This window comes from Macadamia integrifolia, unplaced genomic scaffold (assembly GCF_013358625.1).
Source record: "Macadamia integrifolia cultivar HAES 741 unplaced genomic scaffold, SCU_Mint_v3 scaffold624, whole genome shotgun sequence".
NCBI classification, from domain to species: Eukaryota; Viridiplantae; Streptophyta; class Magnoliopsida; order Proteales; family Proteaceae; genus Macadamia; species Macadamia integrifolia.
Genome location: NW_024870500.1, coordinates 46,889 through 71,760, shown reverse-complemented (window position 1 = coordinate 71,760; position 24,872 = coordinate 46,889). Strand labels below are relative to the sequence as shown.

Here is a 24,872-nt window from a genome sequence, read left to right as displayed (position 1 = left end):
TGAAACATCCATGGACGGTTGAGTCTATACCTCAACGATGTAAACGATCAAGGCTTAGGAATCAGAAAAGTGAAACTAGTATTGCATAGAAAAAAATAAAATAAAAATAAAAATCGAAATAGTTTATAAATGACATTCACTTTAACATGTGAAATCGTTTATTATACGATTTGGTTTTGATTTGCCCAAAAAAACTTGCACTGAACTGAACCATACCAAACTATCAATAGGAGACCATGCAGAGTTATCGGGACAGGGTATTGCGGTTTTTTCATGCCCAAAATAAAAGGTTTGATTATGTTCGATTGCTAATTTTTGTAGTCGGGCCATGTCTTGTTTCTCAAGTCCTATTGATTTTGTTTTTTCCTCTAAGTCTCTTCACAAAGTCACATGGGTTTGTTTTCCACACAGAGGGTTGGAAATTTGGCGAGTTGGGTCACCACTCCCACGCCTTGGCCTCCACTAGCCCCCTCCCGTAGTTCATCTCCAACCCATCACCATCCACTGGGCCCCACCTCCATTCTTCCACCCCTGCCTCTCCACCCGCATATTAGAAGCCTGACCCATTGTAAACTAATTACAGTAAGATGTGTAGGAAGGGTATAAGGAGATAAGTACGAAGCAAAAAAAAGTTCTGATTAGAACGAAGACCCAACCTTGATCGGAGGAGAAGAATCATAGTTGCAATCATACTCCCCACATTGCTGCAAGATTTGCAACCAGGCGTATCCAACGGGCAACTTGTCGATGTTATTCTATTTTATTATTCTAATTTTACGAGGATAAATTTGGTAATGGGCAAACTTATTCTAGTTCATACCAAGAAAATCACATTAGAGAAAAGTCTCTTTTCAAGATTTTTTTTTCTTCCAAGGGTGTCTATTACGGGCCATACGGGCGCCCAAGAGAGCCACACACTTCTTGTAATCCAGGAAGAGAACATTTTGGGCTAATAGAGGTTTCTTTTCTAGATGATGCTGGTGAACTTGATCCACTGACCAAGCCTAGCCTCTGTGCAATCTCCAACATGGTTTTAAAGCTCAAGACTTTTGGATCGATTAATTTTATCCCTTTTCTGTAAAATATTTATTTTTATCAGTTTTTTACCCTTGGGATGTACCAATGGATCAGTATCAGATAGGTCTTGACCGATACCCAATCTGGGCGATTTTGTCGATTCCGATTTATTTTTGGAACTATGCTCTCCGATCCAGTGAAGCACACTTTCACAGATCTGAAATCACTAATTAAACGATAAGAAAGCAACAAAACCACAAGGGTGAATGGGCATTTAGATCGCATATAGTAATATTCTTACAAAACCATAGATTTTATTATGCATTTTAATTTTTATTTTCTCCTATAAATAAAAATAGCTAAATTTTGTAGAAAAAAGTAACCTTAGGATGTATACCAAGGCAATAACGTGGGGTAGGTAAGCATTGTTGCAAAGAGAACCATAGATATCCCCAAGGAAGGAATATTGTAGACCAATTACAATAACTCAGCCTTATCTCAACTAAATGGGGTCGGCTACATGGATAGGATAGCTTACAAAGATATGACAATTGTTTATTTTATAAATGTGGGCCTCACCATTATACTTTTCCCATCTTTCCTTTCTTTTTCTTTCCACTAACTTTACTATCCTACCCATTTTCTTCTTTGAAACAAACAGGGTTTGGTGATTGCTTAACTTTTCTCATATCTCAATATTATCTTTTGTTCTTTTCCGCAATACCCAATTGATGAAGACCCAAGTCAAGAAGTAAATGACAGGGTAGCTTCCAAAGGTATGTTTTTACCAAAAATAAAAAATAAAAAATCCAAAGGTATGATAATTCGAAGAACAGAAACGATCACATAATTATTCATCTAGAAACCGTAATGACCAGGGTGGAGGGCGCGCAGGGAAGAAGAGGGGATGACGCAGTTGCACGGGGAAGATGGGGTGGGGTGGGGTGGGGTGGGATGGGGTGGGGTGGGGATAGGGTAGTATGATGAAACGGGTTTGTAGGAAGTGGGGTTGTGAGAAATGGGGAGGGAGGGGATGTTGCAAGAGGTATGTGGTTGTGAAGGGGCGGTGGTGTAAAGTAATGTTTGGGGTATAATTGAAAATATAAAATTAGTTACCGGCAATATAATTTCACAAACATTGAATAACCTAGATATATTTTCTTGAAACATTTGGTACCCCAACTTTCATAAGTGGAAAATTTAAACCATGGCTGTACTACTACTGTATGTACATTGTCGGTGATGAATTGGTTTGCAGTTCGCAGTGAATGTTTAATTCCTAATTTGTATACCTTACTTGGGGTTCTTCCACGTGGAATTACCAAAAGGGATCCACATGGATTTGTTGTTCCACACAGAAGGCTACTTGGGATTAATTTCTCAGCAGATTTGCAACAAGCCAAGCAGCAAATCAAGGCATTCCCAATGGGCAACGAGCCAAGCTGTTGCTCCATTTTATTATTCTAATTTTTTAAGCATAAATTTGATCATGGCCAAACTTATCTTAGTTTATATGGAGAAAATCACAAAAACTATAAAAGGTCAATCTTTTACAATTTTTTTCTTCTAAGGCCCGCTTATTATGGGGTCATGTACTAGGGACCCATTGAAGAATCAAGGAAGGACCCAGAGAGGTGCTAGGATGGGACCCAAGAGGGCCATATGCTTCTTGGAAAACTTGAAAGAGTATATAGTGAGGTTAATAGAGGTTCCTTTTCTAGATGCACTAAAGGGACTTGATCCATTGAGTCAATGACCAAGTCCTTGAGCAATATCTGACAGTTTTAAAACTTGGGATCGATACTGATTTAGATAGCTCGGTGTCAAAATATAACTAAAACCATTTACTTGACCGTTTATGATCGAATCGAACTGCACCATATAAAAATGATCTGATTCTAGTTATCTAGGTCATTTTCCCGGTTCGGTTCAAAACCGCAAAACTGATAGTTAACCGCCACCAATGGTGTTACCGTGTTTCACTATTTTGATAGGTCTCCACAAAAAATAGGAAAAATGTGTTTTGATGGGTTATTTCTATATTTGATTCTTTGTGTTTTGATGAGATACAAATTATGAAATAATATATTTAATTTTTGTCTTTATCCTTTACCAATGACAATTACATATCCCATCATCTTCTCATTGCAAGTCTCTAACTTCAACTCTTCGAAACACACAGAGCTAAATCTTCTACTTTCTCTTACTCTCCCATTTCCCTACTTCCTAATCCCTTTTTTTTTTTCGTAAAGACTTCCCAATCCCTCTCTGATCTCTAATGTGAACCAAATGTACGGCATTACAAATTGAATTTGCAAACCATTTTCTAAATTCAACATTATATACCGCATACAAACTGATAATGAACCGGATAACAAAAATCAATTAGAAACTGTTAAAACCAAAGTTGGATAAAAGCAATTCTGATTTCAGCATACTCCTATTTGGTTCGGGTTTGGTTTCACATTATCAAAAGATAAATTGAACCGAAATCAAAACAAATAATCGAAATCGTACCATTTGACACCCCTAGATTTACCCCTATTCTTTATATTAAAAAAAAAAAAGATTTTTATTACATTTTCACCCTTATGTTGTACCAATGGTTTGGTATCAAAACAATCAAGACTTAGGATCAGTCTCAATCGATACAGGTCCAATCCAGGTAATTTCACGATACTAATCTTTTTTTCTTTTTTATTTTTTTCTTTTTCTAAAGACGGATATCCAAGCCTTCGGCCTGACTAGTCCCGTGGGCCCATACTGACCCCACAACTGCATGAACCGGGTCATATAGGGATTGAATGAGAACCATTCAACTTTCACTAAAAGCAGTGAAGAGCACTAAACTATACTAATCCAATTTTTGAAGCAATGCTCCAATAGAGCACTCTTTTACAGATCTGATATCATTAATCACAACTGAAACATCTATGGACGGTTGAGTCCAGACCTCAACGATGTAGACGATCAAGGCTTAAGAATCAGCAAAGTGAAATTAGTATTGTATAGAAACCATAACAAAAAAATAAAATTAAAAACCTTATAAAACTGTTAAAACCGAAATAGTTTATAAATGACCTTCATTTTAACATGTGAAATTGTTTATTATATGGTTTAGTTTTGATTTGCCTAAAAAAGGCTTGCATTGAACTGAGCAATACCAAACTACCAAACTACTTAACACCCTTACCTCAAGATAGAGATGTATACCAATGCTACGTTTGGTTGCAAGGGGAATTAAATGGAAGAAAAGTCACATGGGTTTGTTTTCCACATGAAGGGTTGGAAATTTGGCAAGTTGTGTCTCCACTCCCACGCTATGTCCTCCACTAGCCCCCTCCTGTAGTTCATCCCCAACCCATCACCATCCCCTACGCCCCACCTCCATTCTTCCACCCCTGCCTCTCCACCAGCCTCCAATAGGCCTGACCCATTGTAAACTAATTATAGTAAAACGTGTAGATGGGGTATAAGGAGACAAGTATGAAGCCAAGAAGGGTAGTGATTAGAACGAAGACCCGACCTTGATCGGAGGAGAAGAATCATAGTCGCAATCATACTACCCACATTGCTTCAAGATTTGCAACAAGGCGTTCTCAACGGGCAATAGGTCAATGTGGTTCTATTTGATTATTCTAATTTTATAAGGATAAATTTGGTCAGGGGCAACTTATTCTAGTACATACAGAGAAAATCATGACAGAGAAAAATCTCTTTTACATATTATTTATTTATTTTTCTTTCAACGGTGTCCATTACAGGCCATATAAGAGAACAACAGTGGAGTCAAGGAAGTATCCAAATAGAGCCAGAATGGGTGCCCAAGAGAACCACACACTTATTGTAATCCTGGGAGAGGACGTATTGGGCTAATAGAGGTGTATTTTTTAGATGATGCTGGCAAACTTGATCCACTGACCAAGCCTTTGTGCAATCTCCAACATGGTTTTAAAGCTCAAGACCTTTGGATAAATTAATTTTATCCCTTTTTTATAAAATATTTATTTTTGTTAGTTTTTTACCCTTGGGATGTACCAATGGATTAATATCCAATAGATCTTGACCGATACCTAATCTGGGCGATTTGGTCAATTACGATTTATTTTTGAAATTATGCTCTTTGATCCAGTGAACCACACTTTCACAGATCTGATATCACTAATTACAACTGAAACAGCATATACGCTTTTTCCACATTTGCCATTGGATCTGAGCAATTAAACGATAAGAAAGCAACAAGTCTACAACAGCGAATGGGCATTTAGATCGCTTATAGTAGTAATATTCTTACAAAACCATGGATTTATTACGCACTTAAAATTTTTTTTTCTTCTATAATTAAAAATAGTTAAATTTTGTAGAAAAAAGTTAACCGTAGGATGTATACCAAGGGAATTACATGGGATAGGTAAGCATTATTGCAGAGAGAACCATGGATATCCCCAAGGTAGGAATGTAGACCAATAACAACAAAGTTGCGTACAACCGTCTTGGCCGACCTCCTTTTAAGTGATGAGTTAGGAGAGAAAATCTTTTAAAAAAAACTCAACAAAATAACAGCTAAGAGGTTTGAACTTGAGACCTCCTAATAGGCAAGGGATTTTGCACACCACAACTCACCAACTACACTAGGTAGTTGTTACAAAAAACAAATCTTCAATATATCAAATGACTCCTAAACATCATTTTAAGTTTGTTTGTCCCTAGCTCTTTTAATTCCTTTAATATATCAAATGACTCCTTACTGGTGTATCCTCAAGCCTCTGTTGAACATGTCTATACAACCTCAAACGACTTTCTCAAAGTTTATCATGAATAAAAATGTATGTCAAGAGAATGCAATCAATATTATTATTCATATTAGACCTAATGTATCCATTAGCCTATGCACTGGTGCAGTATCCACGCTATCGGGTATTGTATGTTATTGTTAGTTGGCATGCAGTGATCATTCCTTTTGTTTGATTGTTAATTTAAAAATGGATGATCCCTTGTCTTCTCAAATCCAATCACTATAATTTTTTTTTCCCAAGTCCCTTCACGAGGTTAGCTGAAGGGTCCTAAATAGACTCACATGGGTTTGTTTTTCCATTGGGGAAATTTCAAAGAACACAAAAGGAACCCACATGGGTTTGATTTTCTACATGGAGTAAATTTAATTATAGGAAGAAATGATTGTGATGCTAAGAATGAGGGTTTCTATTAGAGACCCAAACTCGACTAGGGAAGAAAATCAAAGTCACAATCATAGTCCCCATATCGCTGCAAGATTTGAAAAAAAAGTGGTCCGAATCATGGTTCTAAGTATCGGTTTGACAAGTGTTCGATCCTGATATTTGGCCGATACCATATCAGTTATATGGTACAGAGCAAGAATAAGAAGTAAAAAAAATCATTTCCTACAGTTAAGGTAAAAAGTGAAGGTATTTTTGTCCAATACGGGTGATCCAATACCAATCCATTCTAATACCGTAAGGGGATGATCGATAATCATTCTAATATCATGCTCTAAAACCCTGTTCCCAATGGGTGGTCATGACCAAACATTTTTTAAGGATTTATTTTATTTTTTCGCAGGAGAACTTATCTACCGACCAAGTCCCATAGCAGTCTCCAATATGATTTTAAAACTCCGATCAGTCTCAACCAGTACCGATCCGGATAGATCTGGATCAGACAGATTTATTATCTTTTTATACACGAATTGTACCAATGGATTGGTAACGCATCGGTCTCAACCAGTAGCCAAACCGGGCAATTTTGCCTATACCGATCCAATTTTTGAAACAAAGTTCTCCAATGGAGCATTCTTATACAGATCTGACATCACTAATTACAACTGAAGCATCCATGGACGGATGAGTCGTCGACACGTCAACAATTAAGAATCAGAAAAATGAACACTGTATATGCTGTTTCCACATTTGATTTTTAGACTGAAAATTGACCAAATATGGGTGCGCAAATTGGATTTGATCTCTATTAATTGGGTAAGATATTAACTGGAGCAGGCTCTGCCTAGTTTGGAACTGTTTACAACTGAAGCATCCATGGACTGCACGTTCAGGCCTTGGGCTGCGTGTTTGAGGGTTCCCAGCCCTTGGATCTGTGCTACATGTCGAGTCATATGACAGAGAACCACGATCCATTGAAGTGAGCCCGACAATTAAGTAAGATTGGCCTCAGTGACGTAAAAAACTGCTCAAGAACTGGGTCTGAGTTTGGGCAAAAATGTTGAAACTTTTAAGCACAAATCCAAATCCTTAAGCACTCTAGTAAATCAATCCAACTAAACCATCAAAGCTATACGATCTCTGATTATTGTAACGGCCCGGCCATGCCAAAGCATTCCTCAATTGTTAGTTTCCAAACATATGAAGCTTTGAAGAAACAACTGGTATTCCTCAATCAATGGGCTTTGGGCCCAACAGGAAAAAACAGAAGACGAAATACAGTGTAGTGCTTGGGAAACAGGATAGGAACAAATTACACATTAAGACTATCTTTAAAAGCCAAGAAAATAATAGTACAAAAGACATAATAGGCCGGTGTAGTCTGCTCCATGAATAGGCTCCAATGGGGGAAGATTAGTAACCAAATGTTTGGTGTGTTTGGAGCTGATCCAATCAAGGTGATCTACTCTTCAATGACTATAAACATGACAAGTACGCCGCCTTTCGAAGCGAGAAGGATGCATACATTCATCGCTGGGTTTGGTGTGGGTACAACATTGCTAATTGCTACTACATGGCAAGCCTGGATTCTAACTAAGGCACTAAAGAGAACATATAAAGATGGAGCCAAAAACTGGAACTTTGAGCAATGATGATGAGGTAGTCTTAGGGAGAAGAGGGAAAATCGCATGAGAGGGGGAAGGGGATCTCACACCACGCACAAATTCACAATTTTAAAATTAAATTCACTCTAAAACTGAAACATTGAGTTTATGCACGTATTTAAAAGAAAATAATGAAACTCCTACTTAGACTCTAACACTAAAACTGACTCCTACTTCACACGTATCCTACCCAAAACAAACTTGAGAAAAATAAAAGACTTAATATTAAATTAAACTACTTCCAATCCTTGTTGGACCAAAAATCTGGGTTGGACCGGTTCTTCTTGGCCCTTGGCTTCCACATCCAGTAATGCTGGTCCAACCAAGTAACTGTAGGTGTATCTACATCAGCTCTCCCCTTCTGAAAAGAACTCGACTTCCGTCAAGTTTGGAAGATGTTCAAGAATGCCGTCAGAGTCGATGCGCTTGATGAGAAAAGTACCAACTGTCTTCTTAAGCTTGAGAGTGGGAAGATCCTTTGCTGGTAGGAACTTCATCGTAAGGCCACCATGCTGAAAAGAGTAGGTATTCTCATATCCACAGTGCTTGGCTTTCTTATCAAACAACCATGGGCGCCCCAAAAGAATGTGACAGACTTTCAGAGGGAGAACATCACACTGAACTTGATCAATCAATCCACCAATGGAATATGTGAGCAAACACCTTTCATGAATTTTCAGATTATTGTTGTTCACCCACCCAACCTTGTAGGGGTTCAAATAAGGCTCAGTTTTCAGACCCAACTTGCAAACAATATCTTCAGCAACAACATTGGTGCAATTGCCGGGGTCGATTACCATATTACACAAGCTGTCATTGCATCACACCCTGGTATGAAAGATACTGTTACGGCACCAATCGTCCTCCTTGGGAATCTTCTGTGCAGTCAAGAGAGGACGGATCACATAGAATGGTCGAGGCTCACCATCACTATCGCCATCATTTACATTAACCTCATTGGGCTCATGGTCACATTCAGCCTCCAGATTTACTGTTCCTGTGTTTGGTTGATCTTCTGGTATATAGGGTATGAAATTGTCCTTGTCGATGTATGCCAACAACCGGTTAGGACATTGATTTGCTCGATGTCCGTATCCCTTGCATGAGAAACAATGAATAGCCTCCTTTGGAAATACTGAGTTCCTATTATAACCATGCTGAGGGGAGGAGTATGAATGATTAGGCCGTGAAGATGACATGTCTGAATCACTTCGAGGTGGGGAATATGGGCGACTAGGTCGTGAAGATGACATGGATGAAGCAATAGCCTATGGTCTGCTGTTTGACTTTTCCTAGTGAGATGATTGTGGCTGAATAGAACTAGGACCCTTAGGAAAAGCATCTACAAATGGCCTCGGATTGTATGGATGTATCAGACCTTCCTCAATCTGATATGCTACTTGTACGACATCTTCCATTGTAGGTAGTCGGCTAGATGCAAGGGCAGCACTAAGTTGAGGGTGCAAACTATTTCGAAATTGTGCCACCAATACTTCTTCATCCCACTCAAAATCCGAACGAGTCGCCAAATAATAGAACCTAGCAACATATTCTTCCAAGGTCAAATTCTCCTGTTTCAACTGTGAAAACCTGAAATGCATGTGTTGCTTGTAATCAAAAGGCAAGAATCTCCGGTTCATGACCTCATTCATTTCAGCCAAGTAGTGACTAAACCAATGCCTCATGTTCGGTTATGTTGTTGTTGCTTGATCCACCAGATTCAGGCCATGCATTTCAGTTTAGTCTTTGCAAATAGGATCTTTCGGGCTTCAGTCAACCTATACCATCTAAAGAATGTCTCTAAGCTATGAATCCATTCAAGGTACAGTTATGGACTATTGTCTTCATAAAAATCGAGGACATTCAATCTTGATGCTCTTTTTGCTCTATCATCATGTCTATCAATTCCATATGGTGGTTGAGGTGGTGGTGATGATGGGTCCTGTGGAGTGGTGTTGGAAGAATCCCCAGATTGAATGGGACTCTTTTCTCTATTTGCTGCCGCCAACTGATCAATAAATACTTACATGGATTCTATCTTTATTTTAAGGGAAGTGACAATGGTAGTGAGAACTTCAAATTTTGCATCAGTTTCTCCTTTATAGGAGTTTAGCTATTTAACAACTTCATTATTGACTACCATCGTGGGGATAGGCAAGATTATACTCAAGGATGATGGCAAGATAGTAAATAAGGGGGGATTCAAAAGTAATGGCAGAATGGTAAATAAATCTTTTTTTTTTTTGTAGGAATGTCAGAATTGTAATTACTAGAATTCACAAAGGATGTCACATGTGAGGTAGCGGTCTAATTGACAATAAAGAAAAATATGGGATAAAAAGGGATAAGGATAATGGGAGGGGTATGGGGGAAATAAGAAAAACTAAATAGGGTAATTTTGGGAAAGAGGAAGTAGAAAGGGGAAATAAAAAGAATGGGATTGGGGTTTTGGATTACGGACAAGAGGAAATATCTCTCCTTGAAGACATTGGAGATTGGGAGCAATTAGCGGCAGGATTTGAGGTGAGCAATGGCGATGGAAACCAGGTATGCCTCTTCGTCTCTCTCTGTTCCTTCGTCTACTTTCTCTGCTTCTACTTCTTCTTCTTCTATTTTCTATTCTTGCTTTCTCTTCTCTCAGTCTGTTTTTTTTTTTTTTTTTTTTTTTCCCAGAAAGAGGCTATATTTCCAGAGAAGACAAATTCAAATTTTTCCTTTTTTTTTTTTTTTCTTTCTGGTTCGATCTTCTCTCGACTATTTCTTTTACTTCTTCTGTTCTTCCTTGTCTTTTCCGCCTTCTATTTTCTGATTCTATCTTCTTCTCTTTTTTTCCCTTTCTTTCTTCTCTCTCTACTACAATGCTCTTTCTTTCATTTTTTTTTCTTTTTGTTGCCTCAATCCCCTTAGAAAAGGGCTTGATCAGAGGAATTTGGGAGAAAAGAAAGGGGTTGGGATAGAAGGGGTCGATTCTTTCCACAGAGAAGACAAAGTCATTATTTTTTTTTCAGTCTCTATAACTAAAACAGAGAATGGGGGAGGGAAGGAAAGAAAGGAATGGGGACCTTCGGCTCTGATACCAAATTGATGGGGTAGTCTTAGGAAGAAGAGGAAAAATCGCATAAGAGGGGGAAGGGGATCACACACCAAGCACAAATTGACTAAGTTTAAAATTAAATTCACTCTAAAACTGAAACATTGAGTTTATGTAGGTATTTAAAAGAAAATAATGAAACTCCTACTTAGACTCTAACACTACTGACTCTACTTCATAGGTATCCTACCCAAAACAAACTTGAGAAAAATAAATGACTTGAAAAATAAAAGACTTAATATTAAATTAAACTACTTCCAACCCTTGTTAGAACAAAAATCTGGGTTGGACCAGTTCTTCTTGGCCCTTGGCTTCCACAGCCGGTCATGCTGGTCCAACCAAGTATTTTTTTCGTTAAAATATCATTTGTATTAAAAAAGGAGATAAAAATATAATACAGAAGGGATAAAACACCCAACCGAAATATAGACAATTAAACGGAGAAGAGCAGTGCCATCAGCAGAAAAAGCCATCAGCCAACTCTCCTCCACAAAGAGTTGAGATTATTAGATAGGCTGTGACTGAATTAGAGCTATAGCAGTCTATATCTCGGACGACCCGAGGCATCCATGTCCAGGTCCATTTTGACCAAGGCCGGCCAAGATGTCACTGGCAGAGAGGTTTCAAAGCGAGCGGCAGACTTTGACAAGAAATCCGCTACAGAATTTGCTTCACGAAAGCAGTGCGTGGTCTTCCACTCCACCCTTTCAAGGTAGGGTAAGCAATTAATCCACCTTTGCCGAAATTTCCAAGGGATTTTTTTTTTCTGCAAAAGACGAACCACCGTGACTGAGTCACATTCAACCCATAAACTCTGCACTCCAAATCGGTTTGCAGCTTCAATTCCTGCGATAATAGCCTGGAATTTCGGCAGTTGGAGTAATTGCAGGTGCATCTACATCAAATGAAGCTTACAGAAATCTCATATTTTGGCCAAAAAGGACTATATCTACCTACCCTTACTAGCAATGATAGAACCAATAGAGGAGAGAGACAATCCTACTTAGTCCATCAGACATAATGGTAACTAACACAAGAATTCATTTTTCAATATCATATTAGATAGGCTGTGAATTAATAGTATCAAGCAGCCTAATATGAGGAAGACTCTATTTCCTGCAATGGTAATCAACTGTATAAAGACCTTCGTGAACCACTTTGTATTAATTTTCTTTTTATTTGGTTTCAAGTAGGACAGAGACTACTTTGCATAGCACACTTGTCATGGAGGATATGGGTCATGGAGGATATGGGTCTGCTAGAGAAAATATCAAAAGTAAATAATGTGTTTTAGAGAGAATTAAGAATATAATCTTAAGATATGCCAAAATCTGACAGAGACTACTCTGCACAGCACAATTGTCATGTGAAGTGTACATATATGTTAAGTATTGGACTAACTATATATGATTCATATCAGGATACTTATGCATTGTGTCACGTTTTCAAGAAGAATGGTGTATGTGGTGAAATTGAAGAACAAGGGCCAAGCAGTCTACCACTGGTTGAGAGTTCTCAAGGGATAATCAATGATTATGAAACTATGTCACCAGATGTGCCAATCGGATCATCGTCATGTGTTGAAGATGAAGATAAAGATGATGCATGGATGCAGTTCATCACTGAAGATGCATGGTGTTCTAATAACTCCAATGTAGGTAGTGAAGATGCATCATGTGTTGGATTCCCAAATAATTAATGTGAGTGTATTGGCTAATGGGTGGCGATCGAATAACATAATTGGATATAATTTTGTTGTAATAACAGATAAACTATAAATTTTCTTACTGTTTAATTGTATGTATTTCCTGAATGAGGATTGTGCTAGCAGTTTTATGGCAAGTCAATCTATATGGGTCCTATGGGTTTGGAGTTTTCTTTTTATGTGAGGTTGTTTGGGTGTATGTGGAATAATGATATGCTGTTATTCATCAGGAAAAAAAAAATGATATGTTGTAAGGCTCTCTTTGGTATGATTTCTATTTGTATTTATTAAATATTTTTTAGAAATTATTTGTGACATTAATTTATGGACCACAAATATTATTCGTTTGGTTATTATTTATAAAATAGATTATATAATGAGAACATAGGTTTCAGTTTTCACCTTTGACTTTGAGCTTCGAGCGAGAGAGATGAAAGGATTCGGAGATTTTTATTGGAAAAGTATAAAACATACTGAAGTTACATATTTACCATTGATTTTGAATAATTTAGCACATATACTCATTTAAGGTAGTAAAAATCAACATAAATGATTTGTTGCTACAAATCACAAATAGCCTGAGAGTAATATTTGTTATTTGTGATTTATTCTAATTTATTATAAATAGAATTAAATGCTATAAATTATGTAAAGACTTGTAAAAATAAAAATAAGTCAAATAAATACAAATAGAAATCAAACCAAAGAGAGTAAGAAATTCTAATTCTATTTATATACGAATCTCTAATTACAAGCACATACAAGGCAATATTGCCACTGCCCATCTTAAATGTTTTCTGTTTTTTGGTAACGATCAGGCACCATTTGATAGCGTTTCTACCGTTTCTTTTTTAAGAAATGACAGAAACATAAATTCCCATTTCTGGGAACAGAAACGGATTTGAAGGTGTTTGGTAAACCTTGTTTCTGGAAACGTTTCCTGTGGGAATGGTGTTTGATAAACTTTATTTATTTTAAGGGAAATTTACCTCGCCACCCCCTGGAGAATGCCACAATTATAAGACCACCCCATCTGTTTCACCAAATTATCCTTAGACCCCCTATCGTCAGTCACTGTTAAGGAATATACCATATTTGTTGATGTCAACAACTATATTTTATTTTAAATACTAAAATACCGTTATGAAATACGAAGTACCAAAAATACCCTTGCAATAAGTTAATATTTCTTTCACCCAAATCGTAATTGTTGGACCCCATTCTAAGACTTAATTCACCTTTCTCCCAAATTGTAGTTGTTGGACCACCGGCGATTGTTCAGAGCAGCTGTAGCGGCTTCGGCAATGAACGGCGACCCGCAGATCACAACAACCAGAATCAGATTCCTTTAGCATCACACAGCCACTTACCCTCTGGTCCATCGAACCAGAACACGTGGCAACTGTTGATCCATTACGCGGAGCTAGTATCTCAATCTGATTGGATCGCCGCTCAATGCCTAGTCTCCATCATCTCCTCCAATGCTTCCCCTTACGGCGATTCCACTGAGAGATCGGTGCATCAGTTCGCCAGGGCCCTTTCTTTCCGCCTAAGTCGGCACCCCTTAAGCCACAATTTGCTGATGCTGCCAACAACGGCCACTACCACAGCTGCCTCCATTTCAGTTACCACCGCTGCCCCAACTCCTCACCATCATCAAATGAGAACCGGAGGTAGCGGTGGTTCTTGGGTGCACGGCGGCGCTGGTGGTGCTGGTGGTGGTGTTGTTGCTCAAGACTTGGACATGGAATTGGAGTTCAACTGGGAGGCGGTGGAATCATAATATCTCTACCTCAACCAAATCACTCCCTTCATAAGGTTCAGCCACCTCACCGCCAATGAAGCCATCTTAGAAGCTACAGAAGGCCAAGAATGCATCCACATCCTAGATTTCGACACCATGCAAGGATTACAATGGCCTCCATTAATGCAGGCAATCGTCGAGAGGCACCACTGTTCTTTTTCTTCTACTTCGACTTCTTTGAGGGAGGAGGAGCCATCGTCAAATCCCAGAACCTTGGAGCCCACAGCAGATACTCCCTGAGCAATACAAGGCAGAGTAAGCACTCTAGATTCAGTTGTAAATAAGAAAAACAAAGAAGGAAAAAAAGGGGGGGGGGTCATGTGCACAAGAGAAAAACTAAGCATGTGTGGAAAAAGTTTGAATTTGTTAAAGTCCAATGATATCCATCTCTTAATGTGGGCACAACTAGCCAGGTTGGTATAACTTCCTAACTCCATTTGGTAAATAATGTAGGATCCAAGATGACTCGTACAGGTAAATCACAATGAAGTGACATGGTTGTGTAATAGAGATTTTATATCTCTAGTTTTCCATCCTAATGCACCAAGTAGGATGGACCATCTTGTTGGCAGTTACTATTTATACATACCCAAATGAAAGTTTTGTAATACATATAAATTTAGAAGCTACTGAAACAAAAGACAACTGATCAAGAATTCTGGGCCACTTGCAGATTGGTAATCATGACTTCATATATTAAACCTAAATAGGGAAGAATTTTTTTAGGGGAAAAATAATATCAACCACCCAAAATGTCTATACTGGATACGTACATATGATAGCATCAGCTAAAAGGCTCCATTCCTTTTTCATTATTTTTTTATGGACTAGCATTGACCCTTTTATAATGTCAAAATTGTGACCTAGTGGTCACGAGTTCAAGTTGGGAAACAGCCTCTTCGTGAAGCTGAGGGTAAGGCTGTGTACATTATGACCCTCCCCAAACTCCGCAGTGGTGGGAGCATCATGCACTAGGTCTGCCCTCTATAACTTTTTTAAGAGTCAACCTGTACAAGACTAACACATCATACCATGTGAATAGATGCACTCAAGAAAGAACTAGGACCAGGATCCATACCTAAATCATTCCCTTGCCTGTGATGCTATCACCCATATCTAGGCTTAATTCTCCCTTGGCTAACATTTGACCACACCATGCATTGCGACCTTTCATCACGGTTACATAAGTGTCAGCAAGCAAAGGCCCTGCAAGCTTCTCAGGCTCTTCCGCTAACAAATGAGTAATGAATATCATCTCTGATGTACAATGTGCAAAATATACTGATTTGCTGGTAGCACTCTCATTGGCTAGAGCAGCAACCATTCTTGTTCAACCAATTCAAGAAGGTGATCCTATAAAGTTAATTCTGAAACATATAATTGTTCTTAATGATTCTAGAAATAACAAACCCATTTTTCTATTGACAGATAGGAACAGGAACCATGTTTGATCCACAAGGTTTTGGTTCATTATTTAGATAAGTCCCGTCAAGAATAATTAGAGACTGAAACCTTACCAGTTCCAATAGCGTATACATTTTTTAAGCCCCTCAAAACTTCATGAGTTACAAGGTCACTGTTATCCCAGACAATGAAATGAGGTTGCCTCAGAAACTTAGCCAGTGGTTTCCTCCACTTTTCAGATCCACATATTCGACCATTAGCATATTCCTTCTTGTAGATCTCTGATGCAATATTTGGTCCTCCAAGGTAAAGTGTATTCTCCATGGGCACTCCAGCTGCAGGGCACACATTTGTTCTTCAGTTAGAAGGAAATTGAAGTTAAAGGACACACAAGAGGGACAAGATTTACAGAATCAACATACAAAGAAAATAATTTGTAGCAAATAAATTTCCCTATGCAGAGGGATAAAAATGATAAAAATTAACAATGGAGGATGTCAAAATCTTGAGATTTCTCAAGGAATGACAACTACATATCACATCTAAGTTAAGTGCTTGATGTGTCAAGATGTAGATTAGACAATACTAGTCACATTTCTCTAGATATGGAATCATAAATCTCTACTACTATAAGCCTATGAAATCAGGTTAAGAGGAAATAAATTAAGCTATTGATTATTATCATTACTTCAATGAATCTTACTGCATTCTCACACCTGGGGTACCCCATGGCCTATGACCACCATAGCATTTCTGTGATTAGAATTGGAGAAGCATAAGCTCACTTATATCGACTTTGCATGCAGTGAGTAGGAAGCCCCATGGTGAATGGAAGAAGTCTCTAATATTACCAATTCCATTTGTCCAAGAGAGGACTGAGATTTCATTAACTCACCACTCAATCAAAGAAATGCCTCCGAAGAGAGCGCCATGGAATCATTTTTATCAATTCTGATTCAAAGCTTTCTTTTTTCCTTTTTTTTGGGGCCAGTGTGTCTTCTAATTTATAATAAGATAGACACAGATATAGCAGTCTTCAGGCTCAGATTATCACTAGACTTAAACAAGGGGTGTTCACAAAATCAGGCACCATAAGAAGCACTTAGTTGCTCCCACAGAGCAACAGAAGCAAATCCACTGGTGAATTCAACAAAGGACCTTAAAATGTAAGCTATAAAACATGTCTAAACAGATCATTCATTGAAATCAAAGAAAAAAATGATGAAATTAAGAAAAATAGAAGTCTTACTTGCCCGAAAAATCATCTGTGAGGGTGTTACTATGTGCGAGGCAGACTCCAATGCAGCTTCTATACCCTTAGACAGAGAAATGATGATGGGAACAGTGATTCTTTCCTTCCAATACCTACTGATCTCTTCAAACACCTCATGGGTTTCAGTTGATGGCAACCCATTTATCACAATATCAGCATCCCACACAGCCTCCTGTAAGTTGGTCACAACTTTTCAAAGGACACAGAGGTGTCTCAATCATGTTCAAGCAGAACCCATCTCTCAAAATCGCTATTTGGGCGATCAATATGTATCCAAGAGCTGATTTAACAATTTAGGATGCGATGTCTATAGGGAGAGGCCAAATTGGCAACCAGAGTTAGAGAAGGGGAAATTTGTTATTTGAAGGAGCATTAGGCCAGGTATGTAAATCACTATATCAAGTCAGATTAGACCATTTTACCTTGAAATTTCTATAAAAAATTTTGATCCACCATCAGTCTCTCGGTAAAGAAGGGTTAAAATCATGTACATTATGACCTTTCTCAGACCTTATAGTGGTGAAAACTTCACGAGCATCTCTAGTCTCCAAGTCATCGATGTGCTCTGGGCATCCTATGCCACTAGGGAGGATCTGAATCCAAAATATACTTTGATATCCAAAATATCCCGAGGAATAATTTCCAAAATAGTACCGATACATATACCGATACTGTATATACTAAAACCTTGCTGACTATAATGGAATCACAAATCCAAAATTCCAAACAAAGCACCACCATGTTGACCCTTTTAGTCATCAAACGAAAATGGAAAAGGAACGAAAGGAACAAACTCATGCGTAAGCATCAGTGTCACCTCTCAAAAAAGTCCCAAATCTCGAAAACCACTATAAATTTACAAACCTCTAACCCTGAGATTCCGTTCCCCTAGCTGTCCCCTGGCCGCTACTAGGGATTGCAGCTACATGTTGCCAAGTAGAAGCCAAGTTTTGATCATGAGGAGGTATCCAACACTTCTCAAGATCATAGTGACGAAATACGTCATGTGACAAACCATACTTGAACACGTAAACTTGTAGAAGGAAGATATGTTGGACATTGTAACAGTAATAGAAAATAAAGATACATGATTAGAAGTGACATAGTTGCAGAGCATAGAGTGAGAGTAAATTTGAAAAGGCATTTACACTATGAACACTTACCGTTCTCTAAAAAATTAAGGAAAAAACCATCAAGAAAATACTTTAAGTTGGACAAAATCAGAAAAACAAACCTCAATCTCAATTGGTCTCACACTCTTCCTATAGTAGACATCTAATCACACTGCAAAGAACAAAATAAACTATTCATCAAGATAATACTAAAGTTGGATATATCTAAACATGCAAAGGGCAATCAAAATTTTTTATAGCAATGGAAATACTATTACCTTAGAAACCCCTGCAACGACAGCCAATTGGGATTATCCAGAAGAAAGTTGGCATGCGAGATTCCTCTTCTGCAGCAGGAGTTCTCTGTTCAGGTGCCACAACTCAACTACTTCTACATTAATTTGATTATATGAGCCAATGTGAGTCATGCCAAGTCAGGGGTAGGATGCTTATGTCGAAGATATTTCCTTTTGTCCCCTTATATCTTTTTTCACAATCTTTGTTCTTCTTCCAAGAACCACAACACAACTACCAATTTTATGTCTTTCTAAGAGGTTTCTTCTTTACATGGGCATCATAGCCATAAAATGCTTGCCTTCCAAAAACACATCCTGCTTATATAATAATCACAGTCAACATTCAAAAGATAAGGTGCATTGGAAATGAATATTACAAAGACCCTCACATTCAATAAAAAAAATAAAAAAATAAAAAAAATAAAAAAGTTGTGCCAGCTGAAGAAATAAGATTGGGCTTTATCAGAGTATTTAATGTCCTCAACTATTTTGTGGTGATCAAATTCCGGTGGCTACTTTCGAGAAACATAAACCAAACATGGCAATTCATTTCCTTCAGTATCACGAACACCATTTTGTCCAAGAAATATCTGTTGCATAAGTCATATGTTGAGAAACAAAGGAACCAGTATGGATCCCAACTACTTTAGCATTTTCTTGTCCTTAAATGAAGTTTAGTTTTAGAAAAAAAAAAATGCTTCATAAGCAGACATTTTAAAGATAACACATTTTGTGTATAAATGCACTACAAGGACAGAAACATGTTTATCAAATATTATACATATTGGATCCCCCGTCCAAGCACAAAAATCATGACGAAATGATACTAAGCTAGACAACATTCTTATGAAGAATACGTTCTAGGTTAACTATGGTATTTTAACACATATCAACCAACTAGAAAGGCATGCTCTTAACAGCTCTCCTGCTATTAATGGTACTCAGATCATGCTATTGTAAATAGAATAGCACCTTAGTTGGATGATCCAATATATTGGTCCCTGGCCATGGTGTTTCATCTTGCATAGTCCAACCGTCTTTGGGAACCTTTTGTGCCATGAAAACTGACCCATATATCTGAACCTTGAATTCTTCATATTCCCTCAATATCATATATAACCAAAATTTTAGTCTTTATTTCACTACAAAAGAAAAGTGGTCGAATGTTAACACATAATTGTCTAAGGAGTTGAAAAGAGAACCCCTTGAAGCCAATTGTCACTACAACATGAGGCTGAAACAAAAGAATCTTTGTGGCTTCCTTCAACTTCACTTCTAAGTTCCAAATTAAGAAAGGGATCATGATGAATTAAATTGACATTAGCAAAACCTCATTTAGTAAAATTAAAATAAATAACTACCAATGCTAAGTATATATTTTAAAATAGAGAACTCATAATTACAAATGTTTTCAGAAAAGATTTAGGTTTGTTTTCTGTATTCTTTATTTCATTCTTAATACATATACTTTGTTGACCTTAAGCAAAAAAAAACAAAAAAAAATGTTTTAAAAAAAGAAACACCTCCAAAGAAATAAAGACTAGTTGTGTGGTCTACAATGAGAACTTCAGCCATGCCATCCCTATCAAAAGCCCAAAAGGTTATATAGTTTAAACATTGGATTTAAAAATAAAAAAAGAAGAAGAAGAAGAAGAAGAAGCAATTAACATAAGGCTGACCTTGAGAACTATTGTTTAATTTTGAGTGTAGTCTGAAATGAATCGCCTCAATCCCCTGTAGGTCAAATGAATCTTCGATCACAATTATTGCACGTCAATATCATTTAGGTCACCTACAGAAACTGTATGAAAATGCTCCATAGATGATGGTCGGATAACAAGTAGCTCTTCTAATACTTGATGCATAGTTGGACGAGATTGTGGGTGACTACGTGAACATGCAAGTGCTATTCTCACAACAGAAATCACTTCCTTCGCCACCTTTGGATCTGATGGAAAGGTGAGGCATGGGTCTAACATATCCCTTAACAACATCTTTTGACCAACTAGTGACGTTAAAGATGAGATGAGCTCCCCTGGATGCCTTCCCATAATTGTTTCTAGTGCTAGTACCCCAAAACTATATACATCACAGTTCTCAGTTATAACCATAGTATAGGCAAGCTCTACTAGGGAAGAAAGAAAAAGGCTTAGTGAAAGTGTATAAATAAGACAACAAATAAGTTTTAAAATAGAAGCAAGAAAATATAATATATTTAAAATGATGGATATGGCAGAGAAATGTATGAACTCATAGGTGTCAATTTTAAAGTTCAAATTCAAATTTTTACCCTCTGTCCATGCATATCTCAATAATCCATACAGCCCCCTCTATGTCATCTCTATGATCGTGAATATTTCAATGCTTGAGTTATCCACTGGCAAACTCCTTGAGGTTAAACTTCACATATGAACAAGAGAACTTGGGGTCTACCTCTCCCCAAAAATTTGTTGTCCCATTCAATAGGAAACTTGGCTAAAAAATAGTAGTTGATGTAAATAAATTACTATCTATGGTTTTGGAGGAAACTTGTGGCTTATACTTCTTCATTACTAGTGAGTTTTGTGGCTTTTGACTTTAGTAACCCTATCTATACATGTTTTGTACAGGTAAAACATTGTTTATTTACTACTCAAATTAGCAGATAAATTTTATCATTTCCAAGTAGGAGTGGGGGGGAACCTAATCCACTTGTCCACAAACATTACATCCCCATTTGACATGCCACATGGTAGGAATATGGTCTTCTCAAATAAGTCTCTAGATGGGGCCACCTAGAAATTCTGGTCCTTTCAGCTAGTGCTAAAAATTTTATGGATATATTGTCTACATCACCGTCTACTCCTATTGTAACTTAACTTATATATCCTTAACCTGTCAAATGTAAAGCATAGCAAAATGATATATCAATTTTAGCAAGCTTGGTGTAATGGTAGAAAATAAAGAGTAAACATTAAATGCACGTTCGGCCAAAAATGTAGAGATCCACAAAGTAGAGATTACTAAGAATTCTACATAAAGACTCCCACCCACCCACCAACCCCCCCCCACCCCTCAACACCAGCCCCCCCCCCCCACCAAAAAAAAAAAAAGGAGAGAAGTAAATCCGAGTGGTTGTTTTTATCTCTGTAGATAAGGCTGCATGTGCCTTCTACCAGACTCACCAAATGTATTTTCATTTTTTTGCACTTTGTTTAAATAAATTTAAAATTAAGGGTGGCCTAAAGTACATATGGTGCTCCAACCATATGTACTTTGTCTTGATTAATAAAATTCTATAGGGTTGGTCTCAATTCCTATTAATTTGGGCACTCAAAAAGAATTTTAGTTATTGTAACTTTTTTCTAATTCAATAGGAAAGCATAGTGATCAAAGACAAGAAGAAGAAAACAGCTTAGATGGTGGAAACTGGGAGAGGACGATGAGAGAGGAAGAGGAGAGATTGGAAACTGGGCCGGAATTTTTTGTCCCTGCCGGAGGCCGGCCACCGGATAGAAGTAAACAACGGTTGATCACTGATTTCTGGAGCCTTGCTCCCAACCATGGCTATGCTTCAGTAGAGGATCCTAGAGAAATAGTGCCTGAGGAGTTCAGGCCTCTGGAGGGTGCAGCAATGGGGGGCCAACGTCCTGGAGGAGATGCTGAAGGTCGTCGATCCTATGCTGCTGTGTCAATGAAGGGGTTGCCATATGTGGATGACCTTCCAGAGCCTATCCGCGCTGGGCCTCTGACTAAGGTGGTGGTACCACAAGAGGCCTATGAAGAGAAACTTCAAACGTTCTCTTTTTCCCTAATCAGAAGGGTGAATTTCAGATTCATCTCCATGGATGATATCCGTCGTGATTCGGCAAAGTTATGGAACTTGAAGGGGAAGGTTAATCTTGCTCCTCTAGGGAAGGGTTTCATTCTCTTCCGCTTTGAGAGGGAGGGGGATATGTCATCGGTATGGAGGCGAGGACCCATAAAAGTTGGGACTCAGGTGATTAGATTTCAGAGGTGGAGGCCAGAATTTAGTATCCATGATAATCACACCCAAACTAAACTAGTCTGGGTTCGTTTCCCTGAACTCCCAATGGAGTACTGGCATGAAAAAATCCTTCTGACAATGGCCAAAGCCGCAGGGAGGCCTATAGCTTTGGATCGCAAAACATTGAATGGCACCATGGGCAACTACGCCAGAGTCCTCGTTGAGGTCGAGTTGGTCGGAGCCAGGGTGGAGGAGATCCAAGTGGAACGAAAGAAACCTGGTACAAACATCATTTTCTGGTTCAAACAGCGGGTGATGTATGAGGACGATCTCTCAAGATGCACCTTATGCAAAAAACTGGGCCATATGGCCAACCAATGCCGCGATAAGTGGGACGAAAGAAAGCCTGTTGCCCAGAATAATGGCAGTTTTGTCGCAGATGATCATGTCCATGGTAACCTCACCGGAGTTGGGAGAGAAGGGTCGACTACAAAAGCGGCCAGCCCCAGCCGTGTGAGGAGTCCCAGATTGGTAGGAGAATATTTCCCTCCTACGGTTATGGAAACAGTGAATGGGGATATGAATTGCCTTGTGGAGGGAAATCTGGTGGTTGACTTAGACAAAGAGAATATTTCTAACTATGGAAATATCCTTTCACAGAATTTGGGAGGGCCGAATTCTAACAATAATCAGTGCAGGGAGGATCTGGAGCCAAATATGGTGGATAATCCATTGGGTGAGGGTGAATATGGGTCGGACCACATCAATACGGTATCCGACGGGGAATCTGACTCTTTGGAAGGAAGCGAGCAGGGAGAGGATGATGCTACTCCAAGGGCTGGAAACCACTTGGAGGAATCTTTTGCAGCTTGGAACTTAAGGCCTCGACGTAATATTAATTACCATGGAGGTCATGCTGGTCGAGGATCAATGAGAGGTGGCAGAGGCGGTAGAGGTGAGGAAGGGGTGGTGTCCGAGCATGTCGTAAAGGGCCTTCCTCCCACCCAGCTGGTGGGAGGTCGTGCTATTGTTCACCATCCAGAGGTTGCTGCTATTGATAATGCTTTACGCTCAGAGGAGGCGGCAGCAAGGAAGGGAAAAGTTATTATGGAAAAGGAGCAGACAGCCAAGTCGGCTCATCAGACCCATACCAAAAAGTGACATTATGAAGCTGCTCTTCTGGAATATCAGGGGTATGAAGAAGGCCTCTGGTAAGAACGCCTTACGTGTACTTGTGAAAGAAAAGGATCCTGATATTCTTTGCATTGCGGAGCCAATGATCGAGGTAACTAATTTCCCTAATTTATTCTTTAATAGATTGGGATTCTGTTGCAATTTTATTCATAATACTCGGGTCGGAAAGGCCCCAAATTTATGGATAGTTTGGAAGAGGAATTTAAATATTCCTACAATTATTGCTGAGTCAGAGCAGCATATTTCGGTTACTATTACATCGGACTCAATTACTGCTCAGATCTCTTTCGTTCATGCGAGTAGCTTTAGAGCTAAAAGAAGATCTTTGTGGATGAAGTTGATGGCTGATTCTCCTCAGTCCCCTACTCCATGGGCAATTATGGGTGATTTTAATGCAACCTTGCAATCTCATGAGAAGAGAGGGCCAGGCAACTTCAGTATGGGGTCGGCAGCTGAATTTGGAGCCATGGTTGATGCTTGTGTAATGGCTCAAGTGCCTTCTTCTGGAATGAAGTTTACTTGGTCCAACAACCGCCGCAAAGGTAATGTTAGCGCAGTGTTGGATAGAAGCTTCTGTAAGGACGAATGGATATCTCGATTTCAGGATTGTGCCCAAACAGTCCTTGATCGAATTGCCTCGGATCACGCCCCTATTATGGTCACTTCAGCTCTGTCTCAGAGACCGACTAATGCCCCTTTTCGGTTTCACAAATTTTGGATAGACCATACAGATTTTGAGACTGTGGTTAACTCATCTTGGAGTGAATGGATTTCAAGGGAACCCTATCTTCGTCCTCATGCTCAAGCTGAAAAAATTAAAAGAAGTTTTGAAAAACTGGGCTAAGACCTCCTTTCCAAACATTGATAGAGCTCTTGAAGATGCAAAAAAAAATTTAAAGCAGGTGCAGTTAGACATTGAAGCCAACGGGTTAGATGACCACTCTTTTGCTAGGGAAGCAGATGCAAAAACTTCTTTGATTAAAGCCTTGGATTTGCATGAAAAGCTATGGGCGGAAAAGGCTAAAATCAGATGGATGAAGCAGGGGGACAGGAATTCTAAATTCTTCCATTTGTCTGCAAAAATGAGAAGAATTAGAAATACCATTAGATACCTCAAGAAACAAGATGGGACCATTGTGGAAGGTCACAAATAGATGGGAGACTACAT

At 38.6% G+C, this 24,872-nt stretch overlaps 1 protein-coding gene, 1 long non-coding RNA gene and 2 pseudogenes across 2 annotated transcripts; 2 read left to right on the top strand and 2 right to left on the bottom strand.

Annotated features, from left to right (window-relative positions):
• Positions 1-12,535: 12,535 nt before the first annotated feature.
• On the top strand, positions 12,536-14,698 carry LOC122069481 (annotated as a pseudogene).
• An 844-nt stretch (positions 14,699-15,542) lies between these two features.
• Positions 15,543-18,195, bottom strand: LOC122069480 (annotated as a pseudogene).
• Positions 18,196-18,346: 151 nt separating this feature from the next.
• LOC122069471 lies at positions 18,347-20,517 on the bottom strand. Its single transcript, XR_006137460.1, has 3 exons — positions 20,223-20,517; positions 18,526-18,858; positions 18,347-18,419 (listed from the first exon to the last, which is right to left on the bottom strand). It is a non-coding gene; the product is annotated as an uncharacterized LOC122069471 (long non-coding RNA).
• A 3,158-nt stretch (positions 20,518-23,675) lies between these two features.
• Positions 23,676-24,858, top strand: LOC122069479. The gene is made up of 2 exons (XM_042633500.1): positions 23,676-24,246; positions 24,482-24,858. The coding sequence occupies exons 1-2, from the start codon at positions 23,676-23,678 to the stop codon at positions 24,856-24,858; spliced, it is 948 nt and encodes a 315-aa protein (XP_042489434.1).
• Positions 24,859-24,872: the final 14 nt, after the last annotated feature.